The 25684-nt window shown below is 38.9% G+C and overlaps 1 protein-coding gene across 4 annotated transcripts in view; it reads right to left on the bottom strand.

Moving 5' to 3' along the window:
• The window catches only part of prex2 (phosphatidylinositol-3,4,5-trisphosphate-dependent Rac exchange factor 2), a 323008-nt gene that overhangs the window by 118561 nt on the left and 178763 nt on the right, over positions 1 to 25684 (bottom strand). For all 4 annotated transcript variants that reach the window (XM_052023230.1, XM_052023227.1, XM_052023229.1 and 1 more), the window contains exons 24-28: positions 23296 to 23518; positions 20717 to 20924; positions 12570 to 12749; positions 9313 to 9407; positions 2347 to 2429 (exon numbers count right to left, since the gene is read on the bottom strand). In XM_052023230.1, the coding sequence (XP_051879190.1) occupies positions 2347 to 2429; positions 9313 to 9407; positions 12570 to 12749; positions 20717 to 20924; positions 23296 to 23518 (789 nt within the window). The remainder of the gene's footprint in view (positions 1 to 2346; positions 2430 to 9312; positions 9408 to 12569; positions 12750 to 20716; positions 20925 to 23295; positions 23519 to 25684) is intronic.

Below are 25684 nucleotides of genomic sequence, written 5' to 3'. Positions count from 1 at the left end.
TTACCTAGGAAATGTTGAGTAATGTCACCACCACATTCACAACTGCAACATCAACCACTGCCTGTCACTATTCAGGTCACCATTCCAATTATTTTCAAGTTACATTTGCAAAGTAATTAGAAAATAATTATTACCTATTAATCTCTTATTAGACCATGCCTACACTAAGAAAACAAATAATCATAAATCATCATTGGTATGAGATTCTCCCCAGAGGTAAAATTCAAAGTTAGCACTGGCAGCTTAGTGTCCTGCTGAACATATTTAAAAATAATAATGTCTTTAGCTATTTTCAATTCTTTGCATTCTGCCTTCTGCATCTTTCTGCAGTCAGAAAGCACCATCTCTATTGCCAAAAACAAAAATACAATAAACTGTGTCCTCTTCAGTGATTTATGCACATAGCATCAAGAAATGTCTATTTCTCCTCTCTCTAACTCTTGCCACTTTTCTTCTTTGGCTTTATCTTGTGCTTCCACTTTACTTTCTTACACAGTAGGGTAAACTTCCTGTGTCATGCACAGTGAAATTGTCAATAATTTAGAAAATAAATAATTTATAGAAGACATTTTCCCCTGGGTTCTCCCCCTTTTTAATTCTGAATACACATCTTGCTTGGACTAAAGAAAGCAAAAAAAGTTTGCTGATTTACAACGGTGGAGATTGTTGACCTCGAAGAGAAGAGTTTAAAATTAGTATCTGTCAAAGTCAACAGTATTCAGGGGTTTGGAGACACAAGGGAGTGCAGATGCTGGAATCAGGAGTAATACACAAAGAGTTGGAGGAACTGAATGGGTAAAGCATCATCTATGAAGGGAAATGGACAGTTGATGTTTCAGGTCAAGACAGGAGTTTGCCTAAAAAACATTGCAGTACCCATTGAATCTAAATACTCCTCTGGACTTCTACTTACCAGAGAACATCCACATCACCTCATCACAGTATCTGAAGTCTTTCTTGCCATTATCATTTAACCAACTCTGCCAAAAAACAATTATCCAACTTCTTTCTAATCAAGTAATTTATCATAGCCTCAGCTGATTTTGCTGGGAGCCCTTTCCACATAGCCACTGTTTTCTGGTGGGAAAAGATATCTTAAATAACCGTGTCTCACTTCAAGCTTATTAATTTTAAACCAGCTCCTTTACTCCTAATCTACTGATGTTGAAGGGACTACTCTGCTGAGGTTATGAGATAAAATTCCTAGAGCTGAGGTCAGCTGAACTCCTGCATGTCTCACACGAGTTATTGACAATAGTTTTGTGTCTTGAGGTGATATGTTAACATTTCCAAGCTCAGCAGTTGGTTCAATACAAAGAAAACCACAACTGCAGATGAGAATAACATTCAGTCAAACCACATTGCTGTAAACTCATGCAAAAGCATGAATGCCACATAATTATCAAGGGACCACTTGTTTTAACCCGTCTCTGTAGACTAATTCAACACTTGCTGGCACTAGGGAAATTGACCGTGACAAGAAGAAAATAATAATATTTATAGCAGCAATGCAGACTAAACTAGATAGCTTCTAATAAAAGAATGCAGGGATCATGATGAGTAATTAACCTGCACCCTTTAGACAACTGCAATGCAGGCGGCATGCCAGCTTCTGAGCTGCTGCTTCTTTATATGGATTGTTGCATAGCCACTGGCAACATCAAGAATGGCTAGCACCACTTAAAGTTAATCTGCAGTGTTTAACTTGTGTTAGCCTGCATTTACTTAAAGGGAATGAGCTCCACAATCTTTGGACTCTGAATCAATTGTCTTGAAAGAATCAGTGCAAAGTAGGAAAGGTCCCCTGTTAAAGCTGTAAGCCAGGAAATCCTCATGATGCAGACTGTGAAGGCAGTTGAAGAGAAAGTTGATATTATTTATTATTGCCACATGCTGGTTATCAATGCCAGAAGTCATGCCATGAGGACCTGAATGTTGTGCCACTAAAGGTTTAATGATTGCATGAGTGGATACGACTGGTGACAAATGCCAAATTACATTGCAATATTATCAAAATAAACTAATAAATCTAACCCCCATCACTCACCAGAACAAAGGCAACATCAACATTGCCAGGATATCTGCATAATTCACTGTGCATGGTCAACTGCCAGCTAGACACTGAACACTAGTAGCTCTAGAAAGTACAAATGTAACACCACAGTTTAAGAAACGGAGAGAAAATGCAGGGAAATACTAGAATCACCTACAAAGGGAGTGAGCACCTATGGTATCCTAATAATAGGAATGGGCAAAGTCAACATAGATTCATAAAGGGAAACAGACCTATTAAGAGTCTTTTTAAGGCTGTAACCAGCAAAATAGTTTGGGTTAACTTTGACTCACCTGACTAAAGAGATGTTCTAGGCAGCCGTGTAACTTATCTTGCTTATCATGGGAAATGCGTACACTACAAGGTAGCTCATCACCTGTCAAATAAAAAAAAAGAAACCTATTAATTCACCACTGCACGTGGCTTATGGATTTTTAATGATGCTTATCATATTTTATTGGAACTGCAATCAGCATACAGTGGCATGCAAAAGTTTAGGCACCCCTGGTCAAAATTTCTGTTACTGTGAATAGCTAAGCGAGTAAAAGATGACCTGATTTCCATAAGGCATAAAGTTAAAGATGACACATTCCTTTAATATTTTAGGCAAGATTACTTTTTTATTTCCATCTTTTACAGTTTCAAAATAACAAAAAAAGAAAAGGGCCCGAAGCAAAAGTTTGGGCACCCTGCATGGTCACTACTTAGTAACACCCCCTTTGGCAAGTATCACAGCTTGTAAATGCACTCTGCAGCCAGATAAGAGTCTTTCAATTCTTGTTTGGGGGATTTTCACCCATTCTTCCTTGTAAAAGGCTTCTAGTTCTGTGAGATTCTTGGGCCATCTTGCACGCACTGCCCTTTTGAGGTCTATCCACAGATTTTTGATGATGTTTAGGTTGGCGGACTGTGAGGGCCATGGCAAAACCTTCAGCTTGTGCCTCTTGAGGTAGTCCATTGTGGATTTTGAGGTGTGTTTAGGATCATTATCCAGTTGTAGAAGCCATTCTCTTTTCATCTTTAACTATTTTACAGACGGTGTGATGTTTGCTTCCAGAATTTGCCGGTATTTAATTGAATTCATTCTTCCTTCTACCAGTGAAATGTTCCCCGTGCCACTGGCTGCAACACAAGCCCAAAGCATGATCAATCCACCCCCGTGCTTAACAGTTGGAGAGGTGTTCTTTTCATGAAATTCTGCACCCTTTTCTCTCCAAACATACCCTTTGCTCATTGTGGTCAAAAAGTTCTAGTTTAACTTCATCAGTCCACAGGACTTGTTTCCAAAATGCATCAGGCTTGTTCAGACGTTCCTTTGCAAACTTCTGACGCTGAATTTTGTGGTGAGGACGCAGGAAAGTTTGGAGAAAAAAGGGTGCAGAATTTCATGAAAAGAACACCTCTCCAACTGTTAAGCACGGGGGTGGATCGATCATGATTTGGGCTTGTGTTGCAGCCAGTGGCATGGGGAACATTTCACTGGTAGAGGGAAGAATGAATTCAATTAAATACCAGCAAATTCTGGAAGCAAACATCACACTGTCTGTAAAAAAGCTGAAGATGAAAAGAGGATGGCTTCTACAACAGGATAACGATCCTAAACACACCTCAAAATCCACAATGGACTACCTCAAGAGGCACAAGCTGAAGGTTTTGCCATGGCCCTCACAGTCTGCCAACCTAAACATCATCGAAAATCTGTGGATAGATCTCAAAAGAGCAGTGCAAGCAAGACGGCCCAAGAATCTCACAGAACTAGAAGCCTTTTACAAGGAAGAATGGGCGAAAATCCCCCAAACAAGAATTGAAAGACTCTTAGCTGGCTGCAGAAAGTGTTTACAAGCTGTGATACTTGCCAAAGGGGGTGTTACTAAGTACTGACCATGCAGGGTGCCCAAACATTTGCTTCTGGCCCTTTTCCTTTTTTGTTATTTTGAAACTGTAAAAGATGGAAATAAAAATGTAATCTTGCCTAAAATATTAAAGAAATGTGTCATCTTTAACTTTATGCCTTTCAGAAATCAGCTTAGCTATTCACAGTAACAGAAATTTTGACCAGGGGTGCCCAAACTTTTGCATGCCACTGTATATCCTGTCTACTTAATGGAGTACAATCTACAATTTGTTATTTTGGTAAACACCAAATGCCTACCTTTCCTAATTAATAAGTTTCTTATAGTTAAATACAATTAATGGGGTGAGAAGGATTGCAGAAGTTTAAAATTGAAAACAATAGTAAATTTGACGCCAATATGCCCATTCCAATTTTAACAGAGATCTGGGTCCTGATGCAGAATCTTGACCGGAAACGTCGACTTAAACCATTTGCCTCCACAGATGCTGCTTGACCCACTGAGTTCCTCCAGCATTCTGATTTTGCCCTCGAACAAAATAGTTTGCTTGCCCACCACACAGCACTGAGTTACTGTCTCTTTATGGACAACACAACAGTTTTTGTTTTTTGTCTTCTATAATAAGCTCCTCAATCACTAAACAAAAAATCAATGGTCAACGAATATTTGGTTGCCAATCTCCACATTGTGCTGGAACAACAGCACAAAGTTATCTATTATGACCCATGGTCTACTGCCACTGTCCTAGAATAGTCTTTGTTTTCTGGTAAATGGTAGATTGTGATGTTAAAGGTAGGGTAGCTATAAGAAAATGGTTTGTTTATCTTTCTTTGACTTAACAAATATACTTTGTATTTGTACTATGATCCAGATCCAACTTTTCCAAAGTGCTTATTATCACATAATTAAAATACACTGCCTAAGACTATCTAACCCCTTCCTCCCACATATCCCTCTATTTTAAATTCCTCCATATGCTTATGTAGTAATCTCTTGAATTTGACCAATGTACCTGCCTTCACCACTGCCCCAGGCAATGCATTCCATGCCCCAACCACTCTCTGGGTAAAAAACCTTCCTCCAATATCTCCCTTGAACTTCCCACCCATTACTTTATTATTTTTTCATTACTTCATTATAAATGTGTGACTGTAGGTTCCTGCTAACAGAAGATATATCGGTCAAAGGCAAGTGTACGGATTAATGTCACTGATCAGCTATAATTTCATTGAATGGTAAACATAATCAAGGGAATTTTTCCCAGATCTGCCAAAAGCTCTTCAAGCTGAAATATTAACAACACACAAAAAATGCTGGAGAAACTCAGGTCAGGCATCATCTATGGAGGGAAATAATAGTTGAAATATTAACTTGTTTTTCTTTCCACAAATGCTGCCTGATCTGCTAAGTGTTGCCAGAACTTTTGTTTTTTTTTTACAATTAAGGTACTAGGTTCTCTATCTCTGTCCCTGTGATCTTTTGAAGTACAAGACTCCCAAGTTCAGAGCCTTCAGAGAAGGTCTTACTAGTGCAGACATAGCAGCAGAGGAGAACTGCTTGAAACTGTGAAGATCATTTATCTAAACCAAGTGGAATGAGATAGCAGAGGCTGCTGTGGTTCTCACAGTCAGAGGGGAAGACTCATAGAGTTGACCAGCACTCTTCTGAATCACTTGAATGGATAATCTACTTTATAAAAAGTTTAATGATCCCAACAATCAGCCAACATAAAGAGACTAACATTCAATAATTTTCTTGGAAAATTGACTGCATAAACACCAGTACCTTGTCTCCCTACTGCCCTAGACCATGCATTACTTTCTCTACAAAACCTTTCCATTGTCATCTTTTTGCTGTGGCCATTCTTCATCTCACACCATTGCAGTAGGAGCAAAAGTTTCTCATACATCAGAGATTCAACTTTTACCTCCAGTCACCTCCATCAAATTCTGTACCTAACTCCTACAAGGGAAATCTCTATACCAAGCACAGAAGTGCCATTCTCAGAGGTTTAAGACTGCAAGGCCACAAAACCCCAATGAAAAGGAAGGCAGGTATGGGAGGTGACAAGATAGTAGAGGATCTGGCTGCAATGTAGTAAAGTCTTTACAACAGGATGTACCAGGGTTCTGACAGGTTAACCTAAAAGATTAACTCTGTTTCTCCCCAAATGCTGCCTGACCTGCTGAGCATCTCCAGGATTTTGTTTTATTTTAGATCTTATTAGAACTTAGTACTTAATTGCAATTTTTTGATAAAAGTAATTGTCAGTTGTTTTGAAATTGCCTTTGATTTTTTTTTAATTGAAGGATTTAAACCAACTTTCAATTTTTATATGTGCTGTATAGAGAAACTCAACAAGATCGAAAAAAACACCAGTCTTAAGAACTATTCTCCCTTTACTCCTTATTTAGTTCACCTGCTTCATTGTTGTTTTCCCATTTATGTTTTCCCATTTATGTGCATCAGTCCATTTGTACTCATTGGAAACAACTACCCAGATTCACATCACATTACATGGGCAGTGAGGTAGAAGATAAGATTGTTAATGAGGAGTTGGTTATTACTGCCCATTGGGACATAAAGAACACGTTCTGATTTCAGCAACAAGAGGACTTGGACCTTAGAAGCAGAGCAATTAAAGAAAGGGCATGTTGAAGCAATCAGCAAGTTGCCCAGTATTATGTATTAGATGTACATGGAAGAAAACGTTAGATGTCAGCACAACTTCGGCTTAGTGCAGGAAAATGACACTGAGATAAAAATCAGCCATGATCTTATTGAATGATGGAGAAGGCATGAAGTGGGGCAGTGGGGGGTAGTAACAAATTGCCTATTCCTGCTTCTATTTCTTTTGTTCTGATGTTTTCTATGATTCTGAATGGCAAGTCTGGCAAATCCAACAAAAACTGTAAAATAAACTCAGGAGAACTGTGGGCAGTTAGTTCTCCCAACATACGAACCATTAATATTGCCACTGGCCTCTTAGGTATCAGTTACAAGAGGACTGGAAATAAATGAGACTGAAATCCAAATAATGCTAAGCCAGCAGAGATCGATTCAGTCTGCCTTTCTGGTAAATCAAGGCCAAAAACAACCAATGCCCAATACAGACAGCCCAGCAGACTTTCAGAAAAGTTCAGTGTAGTCACTGTCCCACCAAACCCTCAAATTTTCTTACACATGGAGCAAGGAGACAGGGTAAAGATAATCCTTCTCTGGTTCAGGATACTCAACCTTCCACTGGTCCCTCTGGGGACTCTGGTTCACTGAAATGAGAACCACCTCAGGTGTCAAAGAATCTTTACAGAAAACACCAACAATATGTTTCTGAAACTTTCATATTTAATAGCAAGGAGCTTGATATCATCATTACCAGCAAGGGATTTATGGTAACATAAGTAGAAATCATACTCAAATGCATACTAAACAGAATTCACCACAGCAAGCAATATGATAGGACTATTATCACACAGTGGGTTGGGATCTTGTTCTTAAATTCAATCTTTTTAATCTCATAGAGTCTAAAAGCAATGCATGTGAAAAATTGAAATATTGGCAACAAATATATGATTCACAAAACAGTAAGAACATCAAAGTTCAGGGGAAATCATCTTTAGTCCATCCAGCTCATTACATTCAGAACCCAACCACTATGTTCCATTCAGCTGTTGTCACAATAACCCTCTCTTCCTCATTTTCAACAGATATTGACCTATTTACTATTAAAGTTAACTCAACCATTTTCTTGAAAGGCTGTTCCCCAAACCCATGGTAATACATTTGGGGAAAATAAATATATGCAAAAGTAAAAAGAAATTTAGAAGAACAAACGGGTCTTGGAGTGCATGTCCACAAATGCACACTGGACAGTTAAATAAGGTAGTTAAGAAGGCATATGGGAAACTTGCCTTCATTGACAAGAGGACGGTGATCATCTGAGAAATGTGTAAAACATCCTTTTGACCTCAGCCAGAGAGAGCACTGTGTACAGTTCTGATCACCACCCTACAGGAAAGATGTGATAGCATTGGAAAGAATGCACAGGAGGTTTAAAGGAGGGATGGAGATTCATAGTATGAAGAGAGACTGACAGAGTGCGGTTTTCTTTGGAAAAATTGAGACTGAAGGCAAATTTAATTGAGGTGTATAAAGTCATGAAAGACCAAGATAAGCAAGTAGGAAGGACTAAGGGACTTCATCCTTAATTATTATTTTATAATAATTATTATTATGTAATTAGAATCACTTAATTATTAATCATTTAATTAATAAAGGATTAAAGGAGAGTTGAGATTAAAATAATTTGGTGTGGTTATGGAATTTGCTGCCTAAAATGATGATGGGGGTACACTTTCAATTCAATAGGACATGGATGAGTACTTGAAGACCCATAACCTGCAGGGTTATGGACCAAAGCCTCGGAAGTGGGATTAACTCAAAGTTCATTTTTGGTCAATGTGGACCCGATGAGCCAAATATATGCTGAACATTCCTCAGAGATCTGCTATTCACTCTGATTTTCTCAAATCATTTTGTCCATGGATCTTCTCTCCCAACATCCTTTTAAAGATCTGCATCATATTCTAGCTCAGACTTTTCTTTCTAGAATTTCAATCACTTTAGCCTTTCCCCTTGATTTATTCTATAACCTTTTTAAACTAATTTTGTCAAATTGCTTTCTAAACCATGGCATGCACATGGTTAAAATTGAAGATATCTAGAGGCTTTTACTTTTCTACTTTTATGGAGTAACCAAGAGCAAAATTGGATGGATGGATCAGTCTGCCATGCCTACAGGGAAAGCAGCATGGGAAAGGACACATTACTACAGAATATCTTGGCCCATATTAATGCTTTTAACAATCTGTATTGAGTTTAGTATGTTAAATGTAACTTTGTTCAAACATACCTCTCCTTCTCATAATTTTCATTTTTACATTGATGTTGTGTGTTACCTTTGGGTCACTATTATAGTATACACAGGCCCTCCCTGGGTTATGAGCATCCAACTTATGGACATCCGTAGATATGAATGATCTCCCATAAATATTATTAAATTCAAACAAGAATCAGTCTTGAAAAAAAACCTGTTTATATGCAATCTCCCCACAGTAATCAGATACCATTGTCTCTTAACAACACAAGCTGCCTGTTTCACCACGGGAGACTAATTAAATTGCTTTGGAGATTGACAAGCAATCACTTTTATTGATACTTTTGCAACAATACTCTATTAAACAATGTCACAGTCACTGATGCTCCAAGCAAACAAAATCTTTGAATGAAAGACATCATTTTTGTCCAAAATTTCAATTTTCTAATGTGACTGTTGCTGGCAAAGCTCTTTTTTCTACCTATCAGCAATTATTTTACAATGAAAACGTCTTACCACATGCAGCTTACCTGAATCCATGTCATCACTGTGTACGTAAGAATCACAATGGCTACTGCAGATACTTGTAAAAGAAGCAATGGAATTCCTGTTACTGTTGCAGTCACTAGGGAAGGAAGAAAACACATTAAATCTCCTTTCTCACAAAACAAATGCAGTTCATGTTGAAAGTTGTTTTACTATGTGATGCTTCTTCACTAAATGTACATAGATGGAGCTATACTTATGCAATACTGATGGATTATGCAGCTGTCATAACACACAATGTAATTCATCCTTCTCAGTATTTCCTTGGATTTTAGAAACATATCTCTGAACAAGATTATTCCTCACTCCACGTTATTAAAAGTGGTCAATCTGGAAACTCGTTTATCTTCCACCTTCAACGAGATTTTACCACCAAACATATCTTCCCTTCATGATAGTGTAGTGGTTAGCATAACGCTATTACAGCGCCAGCGACCCGGGTTCGATTCCGCCACTGTCTGTAAGGAGCCTGTACATTCTCCCCATATCTGCATGGGTTTCCTCCACGTGCTCCGGTTTCCTCCCACATTCCAAAGACATATGGGTTAGGAGCTGTGGGCATGCTAAATTGGCGCTGGAAGAGTGGCAACACTTGCAGGCTGCCCCCAGAATATTCTCAGTAACCCAAAAAGACACATTTCACTGTGTGTTTCAATGTACATGTGGTTAATAAATAAATATCTTATAGCTTCTGAAGGAACATTTCTCGTTGTGAATCCCTGGTCTATTTCTCCGGCTCCACCAACCTTTCCCCTTCTCATGGCACTTTCCCCATGCAAGTGCAAGAGATTAACACCTGCTTCTTTATATCATCCCTGTCCACCATCCAGGGATCCAAACAATCCTTTCAGATAAAGCAGCAATTCATTTCTATTTCTTGTTGTTTAGTTTATAGGAGTGGCCTTGAGCTTTCAGTTACCTGTTACTTTAATTTGCCATCTCCCTCCCACTCTGATTTATCTGTCTGTGGCATCCTGCAATATTCCAACATAAACTTGAGGACCAGCAGCTCATCTTTTCTCTCAGTAGAATGCAGCCTGCAGAACTCGATACTGACTTCAACATTGTCAGATAACTCACTTTCTCTGCTTGTTTTAGAACTGGCAAGTTGATCATCCCACCCCACTCTTTAACCTATCCATCCCTCCCTCACCTTTCTCTGCAATTTAAAACAAATTTATTTTCATTCTTACTCAGTTATGAAGACATGACTTTAAACTGAAAGATTAATTTTGCTTCTCTTTCCACAGGTGCTGTCTAACTTGCTGAGTATTTCCAGCATTTTCTGTTTTTATTTCAGATTTCCAGCATCTTTACTTCTTTATTATCTTCTGGAACTTTCTCTTGTAGTTAAGTTGATCACACACAATGCTAAGGCTAACAACAATGTGTGAAGAGATTGAGGTCTGCTCAGGTAGAAAATTAAAACCCACCCCAACCATAGTCAATTCAAATCTGGTCTGAGCCTGAGGACTTATAAGTTTTTGATACCCAAGCCTGAATACAATACATATAGTTAGATTCCATTGGATCAGATCAGAAAACTAGGTTTTGCACTGAATCTATACATTGAGAAGCATGATCTACTCTGTGTGACACCTGCACTCTCCCAGCTATCTGAGGACAATTGGATCCATCATCTCCTATAGTACTGAGCCTTAGTGCAGCTGTTAACAAAGAACCAGTTTGGTCCAATCTGATCCAAGCCAGAGAACTTCTAATTTCAATGATACCTGGCCTAATCAGAACTTGACACATAGTAGGGTCTCAGAAGATTCAGTTGAAGTAGCCAAGCTCTCGTCAGAGATTTCACTATTGAGTGCCCTTTATAACAGCTGTTTGGTTCTCCACTTCCAAAGTTATTTTGGATGCAACTAACAGCCTCAAGAAGACTACTCTGAAGCTAATAATGAAGGAAATGTAAACTCAATCAATTGGTATATTATCTGCAGTGCCCCAGGCTATATTTTAATTACTGCTGATAATTCAGTACATTGATATGAAGTGGGTAAGTGATTCTAATCCAAGCCAGTTCTCCAGTGACAATACTAATACTCAGTTTTCAAACAGCAGTATGTTGGTGACATTCAGATATAAATGGTTAATATATCTGAATTACATTTGTCTGTGTGCTTTCTTAGTTAGGAATTAACATATTTAGAATATTAAAGTTGCTGCCTGCCTAAACTTAGAAAGTAGAGTAAAAGCACATAAAACATTTGTAATTGAATTTCACCAACTGAAAAATTATAGCCTAATGAGTGCTGATAACAGTTGAAACTAATGACTTGAATTATTGTTGGTGTACTTTTGAAGAATTAACTCAATGTTATTTTTGGCTCTCCAACATCAATAAATAGCATAATAAGCATTTGTACTGGCCCCCATTATTGAATTCTATTTCAATTCTCAAGCCAGTATGCAGCTACAGAAGTACTAAAATACATGGTTTAAAACTGCATAGTGAATCACCCACGATGTTGGAGAATTAGGTTCTTGGTAATTTGCTGTCAAATCCAATTACAATCCATTTTTTGGATATTTTATAGAATTGTGGATATTAATGGAATCCACACTGTGTGGATCTGGAATCCACACAGGGAAATGGTGGCGAGGTAAATGACCATAGTATTGACGAGCTGGAATTGGAGAGTTTCAGTGGCAGGACATTAGGAAGAGACATCAGACTTCATGATTAGGGTAACTCAAGAATATTCTTCCACTTTTAGAACAAAGGGGATGGGAACGGAAAGGTACAAAAAGGATCCCAAAATAATTGGACTGTTTTGCAGAAGCCATTCTTTTAATTACTGGAGACCAGTATTGAGCTATTTTCGAATGATTAAACTGACAGTCAGAGCTAGTATCAATAGGTTATATTGCTTTAAGTCGAATTCTGCCATGCAGTGACACATTCAAATATCACTACTGCCATAATGAGACATATACAGTTTGATGCGATGTGTCAGTGATATTTCAGATATTTAACAGTGCATTTTTTTTCCATTTTCTTAAGATGGAAGAGCAGACTACTGGTAATGCTGGTGACTATTGGCGAGCCAGATTTCTCTGTATACCAGATCACTGTCACAATCCCACCAAATATCAACACAGCTACACGTGGGCTTAAGATGGAGGAAGTAGCATGATTTACATTTCCTGCTTCTTAAATTCTCTGAATTCATTCAAAAGTAAATAATTAGTCTTTTGCCATTATAGAATAATCTAAAACATATTTTACCTGTAGGAATCCCTGTTGCTTATTGTATCATGACCTGAATCTTCTTGGTCATCTCCAGTTACCACAAAGCAAACCTTTTTGCTGTTGCGTTCTACCTTGTCAGTGTCATTCTCCGCTGTTATTAGTGATTCAGCAGTCTTCGTCTCTGGTGTAGTTGGATGGGTTATTGATGAAAGAAGGCTATAAAATGAGGAAAAAATAAGTAATTTAAGACAGTAAGGAATTATAATGGATCTAATTATTCACTATAGCATAATCTGCAGGAGAATGTGAATTTGGGAGCCAATGGTGGGCCAACATAGGCAAAATTGAAAGCATGCCACAGGCTTTTGCAGTTTATTCCTACACAAACACAACTTCATGGGAGAGGTGAAGTATCAATTACTCAGAGTCATACAGCACAGAAGCAGGGTGTTGGGCATGAACCATACTCTATCACCACCTCTCCAAGATTCTGCTACTCACCAATATACCAGGGACCAATTAATCTGCCAACCCACACATCTTTGGAAGTGGGAGGAAACAGAGCATCTGGGAGAAATATGCCTGATCACAGGGTTAACGTGCAAACATCGCACAGACAGCACCCAAGGTCAGGAGTGAACCAGGGTTGCTGGTGCTGTGATGCAGCAGCTCTAATTGAACCACTGTGCCACCACTGTTTGCTAATCACATCACAGCAACATTTAGACACAGTTTTAACTTCAACATCAGGTCCTCAGGCTTCCTGGCAAATGTAAGGTGACAATTGAGAATACTGGAACTCTGTCAAAGAAATATGTCAAGAAAAACAATACTTACATCTGCTTTCTAACTTGTTAGTGAGAAAGGCTTTTGGTAATATTGCTGAGAGCATACTGTTCAGGATGAGTGGTACTTATGCTATGCTTGATTGGATTTAAGAACAAAGGTAGCCAGCGAGAGCAGGCTCACTCAAAGACTTGTAGCTGTGCACCAGAGAGGGAAGCAGCAAATTAAGCATTAGAGTGAGGAAGGGTGCACAGACAACATCTTCAAACAGCATGAAGTAACACACAAAGTTCCTCAATCCGATTTCTTCAGCATTAAAATGGCACACAGGTCTCCCTAATACTGTTTTTGAAGGCTCTACAAAAGTCACAATGTTGCACAAATTAGTTTAAGCAGTGTTTATGACCTCCCTTGTGTAACACCCATATCTCACCATTTCAGAAATAGTGGGTGTATCAGAAAAAAACCAGCCTGAACACACACATACAAAAGACCACCTACACTCTTCCAGCTATTGGAGAGTGTTGATTACTTAAACATGGCTCTACTGCTGACTCCTGAGTGCAGGCAGCATTCCCAGGTATTTTGTCAATGACAAAAGGAGAAGGTGGTCGATCATATCACCTGCAAAGGAATGTTCTGTGTTCAGGAGGGGCTTCGAGACATTGGCAGGACATTACCAAGAAGGAACAATACTGCCTATACTACTGACCAGTGTCAGAAATAGAAATCATGATCACATAAGATTCACAGCTCTTGCTTTTACCTTTCAACTCGAACATCTTTTCTTACAACACCCTCTCTCTCACACCCACACAATCACACAGGATACTTCTGTTACCCTTCTCTTGCTTCCTTCCCCCCAGCACCCTCCCTTGCCACATCCTTGTCATTCTTCCTGTCTCTCTCCCATTGCCTGCTGCTCTCCATGTGCCCCTTCCCTCTCTTTCCACATGTCCCAGCCCTCTCAACCTAACCTTAAGGATTACCCACAGCTTACAGTCATCTATCATTTTAATTCTCTGAGCCATTTCCATTCTGACCTCTTTGTCTTCAACCTCCTTCATTGCTCCAAAGGTGCCCAGTGTAAGCTTAAGGAACAGCTTCAATTTGCTACTGAGTGTATTTCTTGATCAAGTGAATTGAAGCCATTTGCAATTGTACCCAAGTATTCCTTAGAATCAAGATGTATCGAGTATGTCATTATTGTACTTGACTGCAAATGTTCTTAAGTAGGCTATTTGATGAGACCTTTAAGCTTTAAACGTGAGAATAATTGCTTGCCATGACAAGATTGAGCCTCAGAGTTCAAGATGTAGTAGCTGTTAGGCTTAATAAGTGAAAACAATCTATGACAATGAGGAGGAAGATAAGGCACATTTTTCAAAGGCTGCATGGTGATGACAACTGGATTAAGGTTCTAAGTAAGTCCTCGTTGGATTTTTGGCTAAAACTAAAAAGTGAGTTGGAACCTACAGTCTTGGTGTCAATGGAAGGGAAAATTGGTGCCAACTTGAAGCCAAGAAGCTTTCTCAAAATGATTATCAGGTGTATGTGATTGCATTGTAAAGGGGGCAGTAATTAATTTTACAACATTGACTGGACTATTTCTATGATACTATAGTAGCTTATAATTTCTTATTTTGAAATCTGTAAACAATATAAAATAAAAGCATACTTACAAGGGTGCCATTGTCCTGAAAAGTTCTAAGGTCCCACATGATAGGGTATGAGAAATTGCCTGTGCTGTTGTCAATTTTTGGTTCTCACAGGCACAAACAACTACTTAGGGTTTGGATAAATCAAGTAATAGGGACTGTTATTAAAAAATCAATTTCTGCTGCTCATAAACATGAAAGCCATTCACATTTAAGTTGGTGCTTACACTAATATCCGATTGTTTCCTTCTGTGCTGCTTCATTAAAGTTACATCTGGGTCTGTATTCAAAACCATATGATGAATAAATTACTATTCTGGATAATTTTATTCATTTTATTTATGAATACCCTGACACTGCAGTGAAGGAATCTCATAGAATCATAGAGAGAGACAGCACAAAAACAGGCCCTTTGGCCCTCCAAGTCTGTGTTAATTGTTAACAATCTACTTACAACAATCCTTCATTAATCCCATGAGTCCTGATGAAGGGTCTCGACCCAAAACGTCGACTGTTCATTTCCCTCCATAGATGCTGCCTGACCTGCTGAGTTCCTCCAACATTTTTTGTGTTTTGCCCTACCTGAATCCCATTTTTCTAATTCTCCCAACATTTCCATCACCACCCCACCCCCACCCCCCAGATTCTACAACTTACCTACACACTAAAGACAATTTACAATGGCCAATAACCTACCAATCCCCATTCTTTGAATGTGGATGAAACTGGAGCACAGAGAGGAACCCCACATGGTCACAGGGAGAATACGCAAACCCCCAGAGCACCCAAGGTCTTCCCAAAGAAAACATCTTTCTGGATGTGCTCTGAGGCAGCATTTTATCTTGCAAGCTTTTGCATAAACCATAACATCCATCCCTCATTTTGAAAACATTTGCATATGTAGAGGTTAATTCCAGCTACTACAGTATCATAGGAATAGTCTTCAGTCAATGTTATAAAATTATTTACTGCTAAATGTTCTTAGAAAGCTCATTAGCTTCATATTGACACTAAATTTCCCTTTCATTGACACCAGATTGAAGGTTCTAACTTATTTCTTAGTCTTAGCCAAACAATGTAACAAGGACTAATGCAGAACCATCTGCTGGTGTCGTCTTCATCTTACTTCAGTCAGGGGTCTGTATCAAGAGTGAGAAGTTGGAGTTTAAAATTTCCTGAACCACACAATCCAAGGAAGACCAGTGGGTTGCCATCCACTTCAGTCTCCACATACCTAATCACTGCCTTGGGTAAAGTCATTGGCTAAGTCATTTTTTCTTTGTAACTAAATACAATGCAATACAACAAACAATCTGCTGGAGGAACTCAGCGAGTCGAGCAGCATCATGGGGGTGGGGGGGGGGGGAAAAAGAATTGTCAACATTTTGGGTTGAAACTCTGCTCAGGGTTCATTTGGGTTTTGACCCAGAAGGTTGACAATTCCTCTTCCCCCCTATGATGCTGCTTGACCTGCTGAGTTCCTCCAGCAGATTGTTTGTTGCTCCAGATTTGTGCACCCAAAGTGTCTACAATGCAAAGCAAATTGATTAATTTTGGTGTTTCCTTGATATACCTCTAACCTTACTTGCTTTTTGATGTATACCTTTTTTGAAATACAGGCTTTTATTGTTTTCATAAAATAACAACATTGTTACTGCACAGGAGGAGGGCACTTGGCACATCCAGTCCATGTTAGCTCCTAGAAGAGCAGCTCTGGTTGTTGATCTTCCTGCTTTAAAAACTGCTTCTCTGAATCTATTCTATCAAAGTCTCTTATACTTAAGTGTCTATATGCTGCTCAGTCTAAAGCTGGACAGCAGTCAAGTATAAACACGGAGTGTCACTGATCCAAACGTGCTGGGGAGAACGATCCATTCATAGATGCATAAATATGCAAAGTGCTCATTTCATATTCATGTATGCACTCGAACTCACTGTGCATAAAATTTCATTTATAAATCCAACACTGGAAAATCGTTTTTATCTGTCTAATTTGCAAGCAGAGTCAGACACCGGACTTTTCAACCCAAAACCAGTCTTCTTCATTTTGCCAAATATATTGATAAAATAGATGCTCCACCTGCTCTTGTCAGATTTAGATTCCCATGGACAGTACAGTTTATCTCCATCTTTTTTTCATGGTTCTTGTTTTTATTTTTTTCTGTGGATCTACAATTGCTAATCAGGATATAGCAGCAATGAAATTGTTATGGGATTTTGTTATATTGTAAGGAAGTAAATGCAGACTGACAACTTTGATTAAATGATGCATGCTAGTTTCAAAAGTGCGATAAGTCTGACCAGACTGGTCAGCCTATTAACGTTCCTGAGGAAGATGATATTTCCTCTCTGTTCTGCTTCATCCATCTAAGTGCACCCCTAGTTCAAACTGCAAAGACAGATAATAGGCCATTTTGCTCCCAGAAGTGAGCCACTCACATTCATCATTAAACCATGTGGTAAATATGAACTTCTCTCTTCTGGATCAACTTAGATTGTTATCCAAGTCTTTTTGATCCAAATTGGCAAAGCTATGAATAGTGACAGGGCATTGCCAATGCAATCCCATCAGGTGGGAAGGCCAGAACATGCAACACTTCCCCCACCTCCCCCCCACCACCCAATCAATAACTGGAAGAAACTGCTGGCTGACTAAGCCATAACCTTGGCTTAGCCAACTGTCAAAGCTGTCAAGAATTCAGAATGCCTGTGAATGTACCTGACATTCAGAAGCTTTCAAATAACTATTAACATAATTGAAAGAATTAAAACAGTTCTTAATTATTATAATTTTAATGGACTTTAAATTATTAAGCAAGCTTATTAATTAAACAAAATATAAATTAGATACTTAGCTAGGTCCTTCACAACTGTTCCTCTCATTTCAAATAATTCAGCCCATTATTCCTTTGCCAATTCTAACCAGTAAACTGATTCCCCACCATAACTGCTGGGGAACTGCAGTAAGTTCACATTACATTGTTGTATTCCTGTGCTCCACGCCAAAACCAATATCAAAATTCAGTCGGGGATTTACCAGCAAAGACTGCCCATCAGGTTTGGGACTTTGGTATACATGTGTAAACCACAAACCTGGCATTTACACTGAGAGATAATGACAGTTTAGCACAGAGCTGCCAGTATTTCTCAGCAATGCCTTGGCCCAATAACCTATTAGTCTGTAATCAACAACACCATGTAATAAATACATTAAAGGAGGAGCAGGATCTTCAATGTAGTACACAACACCAGATTAAAACTGAAATTTACAATTGGTTTTGATACAGTTTTTACAAATATCCACTCAAATCACATAATTAATATTTTGTCACATAAAATCCAACAAAATGCTGAAGTTAAATAATATAGTTCAGAGTGTACTTCCAGAAATACCAGACCTAGCAAGGCAAATGATTAACTTATTAAACTCTGCATAAACAAGAGCATCTATAAGTTGAAACTGAGACATTAACCAGACAAATTTCCGTGAAAATTCATTGAAAATGCTAAAATATTTTTCTAAGATGTAATCTGGGAACACACATAGAATTAAACTGAGCATTTACTCAGTGCGAAATATGTAAAAGTATCTCTATTTTTGTACTTTCAAACTTCTGAAGTATATTAAGATTCTAACCCTGAATTGTCTAATGTAGCTTCCGATTTGATTGTTGCTACCTAAAAGTTCAGAATTTGCAGAATTCATGTTTTAAAGGGTTATAGGATAGAGGAGATTAGAGATAGGGAGGGACAAAACCATGGAGGGATTTGAAAACAAGGGAATTTTAAGATCAAGGGGTTAATTAACTAGGAGCCAGAGAAGGTCAGCATGCACAGGGATTATGGGTGAATGGAACAGTGCTGGTTGGGAGACAATCGGAAGAGCTTTGATTGATCTTGAATTAATGGAGAATAGTTCAAGGTCCACCTGCGAATCCATTGGACTAATTGAGAGTGGAGATACCAAAAGCATGGGTAGCAGCTTCAACAGATGTACTGCAGCAGGTCTGAACTGGGAAATGTTTTGCAAGTAAAAATATGCAATCTTAGTGAAGGCACCAATACAAGGACACAAATTGAACTTGGGCTCAAATAGGACACCGAGTCGCAAACAATCTGCATCAGTTTCAGACAATTGCTGAAGAGATTGATGGATTGATGGCTGGGGAATGAAGTTTTTGACTGGGACTAATGAAGTCTTTAAATTTCCTCTTCAGCACTACTTTGTGGTTTTGTGCTTTAGTTACCTTGACTTGCATATAGTAGAGGTATATAACACTCAAAGTCAATGTCTCTTCCCTCTCCCTCAATTATATTAGTATGTGACTCAAAATTATTTCTACATTACTATGAAGGGCATTAATCAATTGCAACTGCACAAATACTTCTAATTTGTATAGCTTTTGTAAACTGGAACAACTTCTTCAAAGTCATTCATTTAACAATGAATTATTTCAGATGGGTATTCCTACTTAGACATTTATTGCACATACATCAAACTCAGAAGAACTTTCTCATTAAAATGATCCAACATTAAGTTTTGTGCCTAATTAGCTGTTCGAAGATTAACATATCACTGAAGGCTTTATTCCTCAAGATTGTCTCCCAAATGTTATTCAGAATTAAATGCGATTAGCAGCTGCTGAGAATCAACCACCCCTCGCCTCCCCACTCGCAACAGTTCTCTCAGCATACAACCTCAAAAGCACCATAAAACATTTAAATCAGTGGTTCTTCTATATCATCTCACGTGGTGAGCAATGTAGGGTATGCAATGATGTGGTCCCATTATCGAGCACAAATGGCTTAAGAACATATACTGAAACTTTGAATTAAACCAAAAACTTGAAACAAGGAAACTGATTTTGTAACAGATATTTGGGCAATAGCAAATTGAAATGGATATGTTCATTGGCTATTTCTGTTAACATGCCATTATGGATCTCGAATCAAAAATCTTCTTGCACCTTTTACATTATTATTGTCTTTATTGGCACTGGGATCTCAAATTCCCTATTTTATAATAAGGAGAGAACTAAACTTTCTCAACAGAATCCTAGATAGTACATTATAGATTGTCAGGTAACTAATGTTTAAACAAACCACCTTCGGGCTTGTGAATTGAGGCACGATGGTGGAACATTCGGTGACACTTATACTTTCCACACCTGCATTCATGATTTTCAAAGAGATTCAGCATGTGGATTTTAAATTGATCCAATCTGTGAAACATATAGTTACAGTTAAATGAATTCCAAATGGGTCATTTTGATACTTCAGGTTCTGATTATTATTTGGCTTTCATCCCTGGAGATTATGTATTTAACAACACCAGTGTATTTGAAGGCACTTGTTTAGTATTTTTGTTTATACTGACTGCTGATTATTGTTGTGAAATATGAAGTTTACTACTACAATGCCTTAAAATATATTTGGTTGCACATTAGTGCTGAGATTTTTCATAAGCATATGGATTGTAATCAGGTCTGCCGACCCAATGGTGTTATGCTAGAAGATTTTAGCAAAGTCAGTGAGGTATTCATTGTTAAATGGGAATCCTCAATGGAAAATGAGACACTACTTGGTTACGGGATCAGAATATCATCAAGCAAGCTCATTGTAGGCAGAATTAGATATTATGCAATTTCATAATAAACCAGAGATAGATTTTTTTAACCACAATTTCCAGCTGTGAATTTTATATTGTTTTCAGTGTTAAGAAATTGCTGTGAAACTCACTCATCTATCTGACCAATATACGATTCCAGTTCTTTCACGACTGTCTGCAACTTATTCAGAAGCTTCTGGTATGTATCTTGAGTTTCAATATCCTTTTCCTTCAGAGTGAAGTACAGACCAGGCCCATTTTGCTGACCCAAGCTGTGTCCAGAGGGAGCTGCCATGGTGGTGATGCAATGATGGACATATTCCACTGGATCCAATTTATCTATGAATTAACAGTAAAGTGAAAGACTGAGTTCTAAAAGTTGAATTTTCATCATAGCAATGGCATGGACAATAATTTCTGACAATATTTTAGTGCAAATGAGAAAGTACCACCTGTCAAATAAGAACATGATTCCAGTCACGTCAAACCTTAGGTTTTATTTACCTGACAAAATAAGTACATGAATATTGCAGCCTGGTGTCATTACCAATGAATGCTTGCAACTCTTAAGTCTATCTACCTGCGTGTAATTCTCATTCAAACAAATTGTGATTTTTTCCCCCCCCTCAAGTGATTATGTTTAGTTTCTCACATGGTTTCCATTTGTGCAATAGGAGCATTAAAGAAAATGCTAACAATATGTAAAGGTCAGGCTCCGCCAAGTCTTTCATTAGGAGGTCAGTTAGTATAGGTCTACTGCCACATAAAAGAGGCAATTCTGGCATCTGGTATATCTAGAGAGGTGCAGAGCTTGTTAAGAATCTTCAAACACTAAGTAAACAGTGCATGATTTATTCCAGTTCCTACCAGACACAGGAGGGTAAAATTGGCTCCTGTGTAATCCTTAGCAAATTGTCCTTTAAACATACTCTCAGACATAAAAATCAAAACCAGATATATTACGGAACATTAGACTTCATGTAGCAAGGGATTTTCACTGTGTTATTATACGCTTGCACAAAAGGGTGTGTTCATATATATGTATTTATAAAAAATGCTCCGCTTTAGGTAATGATTACTATGTGCACTTTGTTCTGTTATCAAACTATCCCCATGCCACCTGAGGCTATGGCGTCAATGTCAGTGCTGTCATATCATGAGCTTCCTGGAACTGAAATGGCAGTCATCTCAAGACTTGTTCTGGAAGAAGCATTCAGCAAAGTGGGCCACTGGTCTAATTAGTTGGGGAGGGATTGGTCTGAACTCAATATGCTCATGTAATCAGCCATCTGAGAGGAATCATCAGAAGAAAGAATCAGGAAGGAAAATTCTAGCCACGTTAGGTTGTTAGACACATACTGTATGCTGTTTTCTGGATCTAAGTACTCTCTGATCACCGAAAGGGAAGATCTGATGTTGCCAGCTAGATTCTAAGAGATGGGGCCCCAAGGTTCACAGCTGTTGCTTCCCATCATCTTCTCCATACAACTTTCCTTGTATATATAATCAACACCTGGAGTACTTTGAACGCCAGTGATGGGTGTGGAGGCAACTCTGTGATACGGATGGATGTAAAATATCCTTGTACTCTATCCACCACAGGTAGTGTATTGTGTTGTCATTTTCACATTTTGGCAATAAGGATGACACTTTCCTGAGACATCTACAATCTATCCTGAATCCTTCAAAATAACCTTCAGTACATCTGCATGAAAATAATGGTGATTCTTTTTTGTGGAGCAGATTTGATTGCATAGGCTCAAATATCAGCAGATGACTTATGAGATCCATTCAACTCTCACCTCTCACTCATCTGTCATTATGCATTCAATGACTAAGAGTGCTACTCATATAGAGCAACTGCAAGGAAAGGTTAGGGAAAACAGTAGGGTTATCTTGGCTGTCCTGCTGTTCAAATTGTTCCTGCACAACAATGTAAGCTTCAAGTTCAAGCTGGCGAAGCTCATTGTTGCAGTCACAGCCATAAACAATGCATCATATTGGTAGCAAATCTTCATTTCTTGACCAGGTGGTGAAGATTTTTCTATTCTGCTGGGTAAAATAATCCCTCTGGCTCATAGAAATTTCTTGCTTATTCCATTGATCTGTTTATAAATTTATTCCTGTTTTTCTGGTGATGCTGTTGCCTGTCTTAAGCATCAGCCATTAGGTTTTCTTCTTGTTACACATTCCATCATCTATTTTCCCATTCCATCAGGTATTTTCCAGACCTCACCCAATCTTCCTTCAAACTTCCTCAAACCCCACACTCCAAATTGTCTCTCTCCTCCTAATCTCCCACACTTACATAACCAGCAAACATAACTCTGTTAAATTATCTGTCCATGAAGCAAGCGTCCAGCAAGTCACAAACCCTTCATAAGTTAGGTCAGGTTTTGAAAAGTGGATTACACTGAACATAGTTGTCAACATCAAATGAGACATTTCCACTGCTAACGTGTTCTTGTTAAGACCTTGCTCATTAAATTATTTCATAAGCAATAATGGACACTTGATTTTTTATTGAGGCTTCGATATTAACAATTAAAAGGTTCTGGCTAAGAAGGAAAACAATGCAAATAACATAACGCTTTCCTAGATTGGGCAATAAATAATTAATCACCTTGTACACCTGGCAGATTTGGATTCTCTAGAGCAAAGTTGCACTGTATCCAGCCATGAAACTGAGACATGAAGCCTGGGATCTTACCTTGATCGAAGCTTTTTTGGTCAATGTCACTGCAAGACTGTTTCCGACTGTCCAGTTGAACACCAAAGGCGCTTCCCAGTGATGCAACATTTTTGGGATAGGATACTTCCATGACATTTATATGGCAATTGGTGGGACAGAAATCACTGCTGTGCAGTGGAGAAATCTTGGACTTGGCTTGCTTAAAAGTAGGCCAGGCTCGGTTTTTCAGAACTCGTGAAAACTAGACAGATAAAAATTGTTGAGACACAAGTTACTGATGTAAGAGTTATATTGTTATCAATCACAGAACAACATAATAGAGTAATAACTATTGAAGAGAATTGCCTCAATGGCTAATTACACCCTCTTCCATGACAATGAAGCATGCAGACAAGAAAAAGAAAACATTAATTGAGACAACGGTGATGTGAGAGAATTCAGCACCCTGGAGAAGAAAGACTATGATTATCTACTCTACCTATTCCCTTTAAGATTCTATAATGTCACCCCTCAGCCTCCTTTGCTCCAGGGAAAACAGTCCCAGCCCAGCCAGTGTTCCTTGTAACTGAAGCCCCCCCAGTTCTGGCAACATCCTTGTAAATCTTTTCTGCACTCTCTTGAACTTAATCCCATCCCTCCTGTGAAGTGGCGATTAGAGCTGAACACAATACTCCAAGTGTGGCCTAACTGATGGTTTCTACAACTATAACATGATGTCCCAACTCAGTGCCCTGACTGATAAAGGCAAGCATGCCATATCCCTTCCTCAGCACCCTGTCTAACAGTGTCACCACTTTCAGACAACCAGGTACTTGTACCCCTAGGTCTCTATGTTTAACAGCAATTCCCAGGGCCCTGCCATTCACTGTGCATGTCCAGCCCTGGTTTAACTTCCCAAGAAGCATCACTTTGCACCCAAGTTAAATTCCATCTGCCATTCCTTTCCCACTTGATCTGGATCCTGTGTAATCTTAAACAACCTTCTTCACTGTTCACTATACAACCAATTTTGGTGGCATCTGCAAATTTACTAATCCTGCTACATATATTCTCATCCAAATCATTAACATATATATGACAAACAACAGAGCACCCAGCAATGATCCCTGCAACATGCCACAGGCCTCCAATCTGAAAAACAACCCTCCACTATCACCAAGCTAATTTTATATCCATTTAGCTAGCTTACCCTAGATCCCCTGTGATCTAACCTTCCAGACCAGCCTACCGTCAGGACATTTCCCAAGGCCCTGTTAAAGTCCACGTTGACAACATCTACCTCCTGCCCTCGTCAATCCTCTCGGTCACTTATTCAAAAAAACTCAAATTCATGAGACACGATTTCCCATGCACAAAGTAATGCTGACTATCCCTAATCAGTTCTTACCTTTCCAAATGAAGATAGAGCCTGTCTCTCAGAACCCCTTCCAGTAACTTTCCTGCCACTAATGTTAGGCTCACCAGCCTGTAGTTCCCTGGCTTGTCCTTGCAGCCCTTCTTAAGTAAAAGCACAACATGAGACACTCTCCAGTCTTCCAGTACCTCATCCACGGCTAATGAAGATACAAAAATCTCTGCTAGGGCCCCAGCAATTTAAGATATCTTTTTTAGTCAAAACACACAGTGAAATGCATCTTTGCACAGAGTGTTCTGGGGGCAGCCCACAAGTGTCACCACTCTTCCAGCGCCAACATAGCATGCCCACAGCTCCTGACCTGTATGTCTTTGGAATGTGGGAGGAAACTGGAGCACCTGGAGGAAACCCACGCAGACACAGGGAGAACATACAAACTCCTTACAGACAGCGGCGGGAATTGAACCCCGATCGCTGGCGCTGTAATAGCGTTACACTAACCGCTACTCTACCGTGCTTCCACAATGTCCTAACATCTGTTCAGGGCCCGGGGATTTATCCACTTTTATGCACTTCAAAACCAACAACACTTCCTCTTTCATAATGTCGATATACTTCAGGACAAGCTTCCTTCTCCATGTTACATTAAGTAATTTCCAACTGCTCCCTTCACTAATCACAACTTTGTCTTAAAAATAACTCTCAGTTGGACAGATCTTGCGGCAGCTTTGAGGCTATTGGCAACATAAGGACTGGGGACACTGGACATCACTTTTGGGGGGAGACTGCTAAATCACACAGGAGAACATGATGTACCCCTCCATCTCCCTACTGCCCTGGCCTCTAGTCCATTTATCCTCACCTCCATGGCAATGTACTTCAAGCTGACTCATTTCCCAATGATCAGCAAAGCAGTTTGTGCTCAGGTGAAGTTTTTATACTTTATTCAGAATAAAAAAAACACCATAAATGATTTTTTAACCAGATTTTAGACAAATTTTGAGATTGTTTTTGTGGGTCACCTGATTGGGCACAACGTCACACATAGCACCC

This window comes from Pristis pectinata, chromosome 9, assembly GCF_009764475.1.
Source record: "Pristis pectinata isolate sPriPec2 chromosome 9, sPriPec2.1.pri, whole genome shotgun sequence".
In the NCBI taxonomy this organism is placed as follows: Eukaryota; Metazoa; Chordata; class Chondrichthyes; order Rhinopristiformes; family Pristidae; genus Pristis; species Pristis pectinata.
The sequence above is the reverse complement of the archived record's forward strand: the minus strand, read 5'-3'. Positions and strand labels throughout refer to the sequence as shown.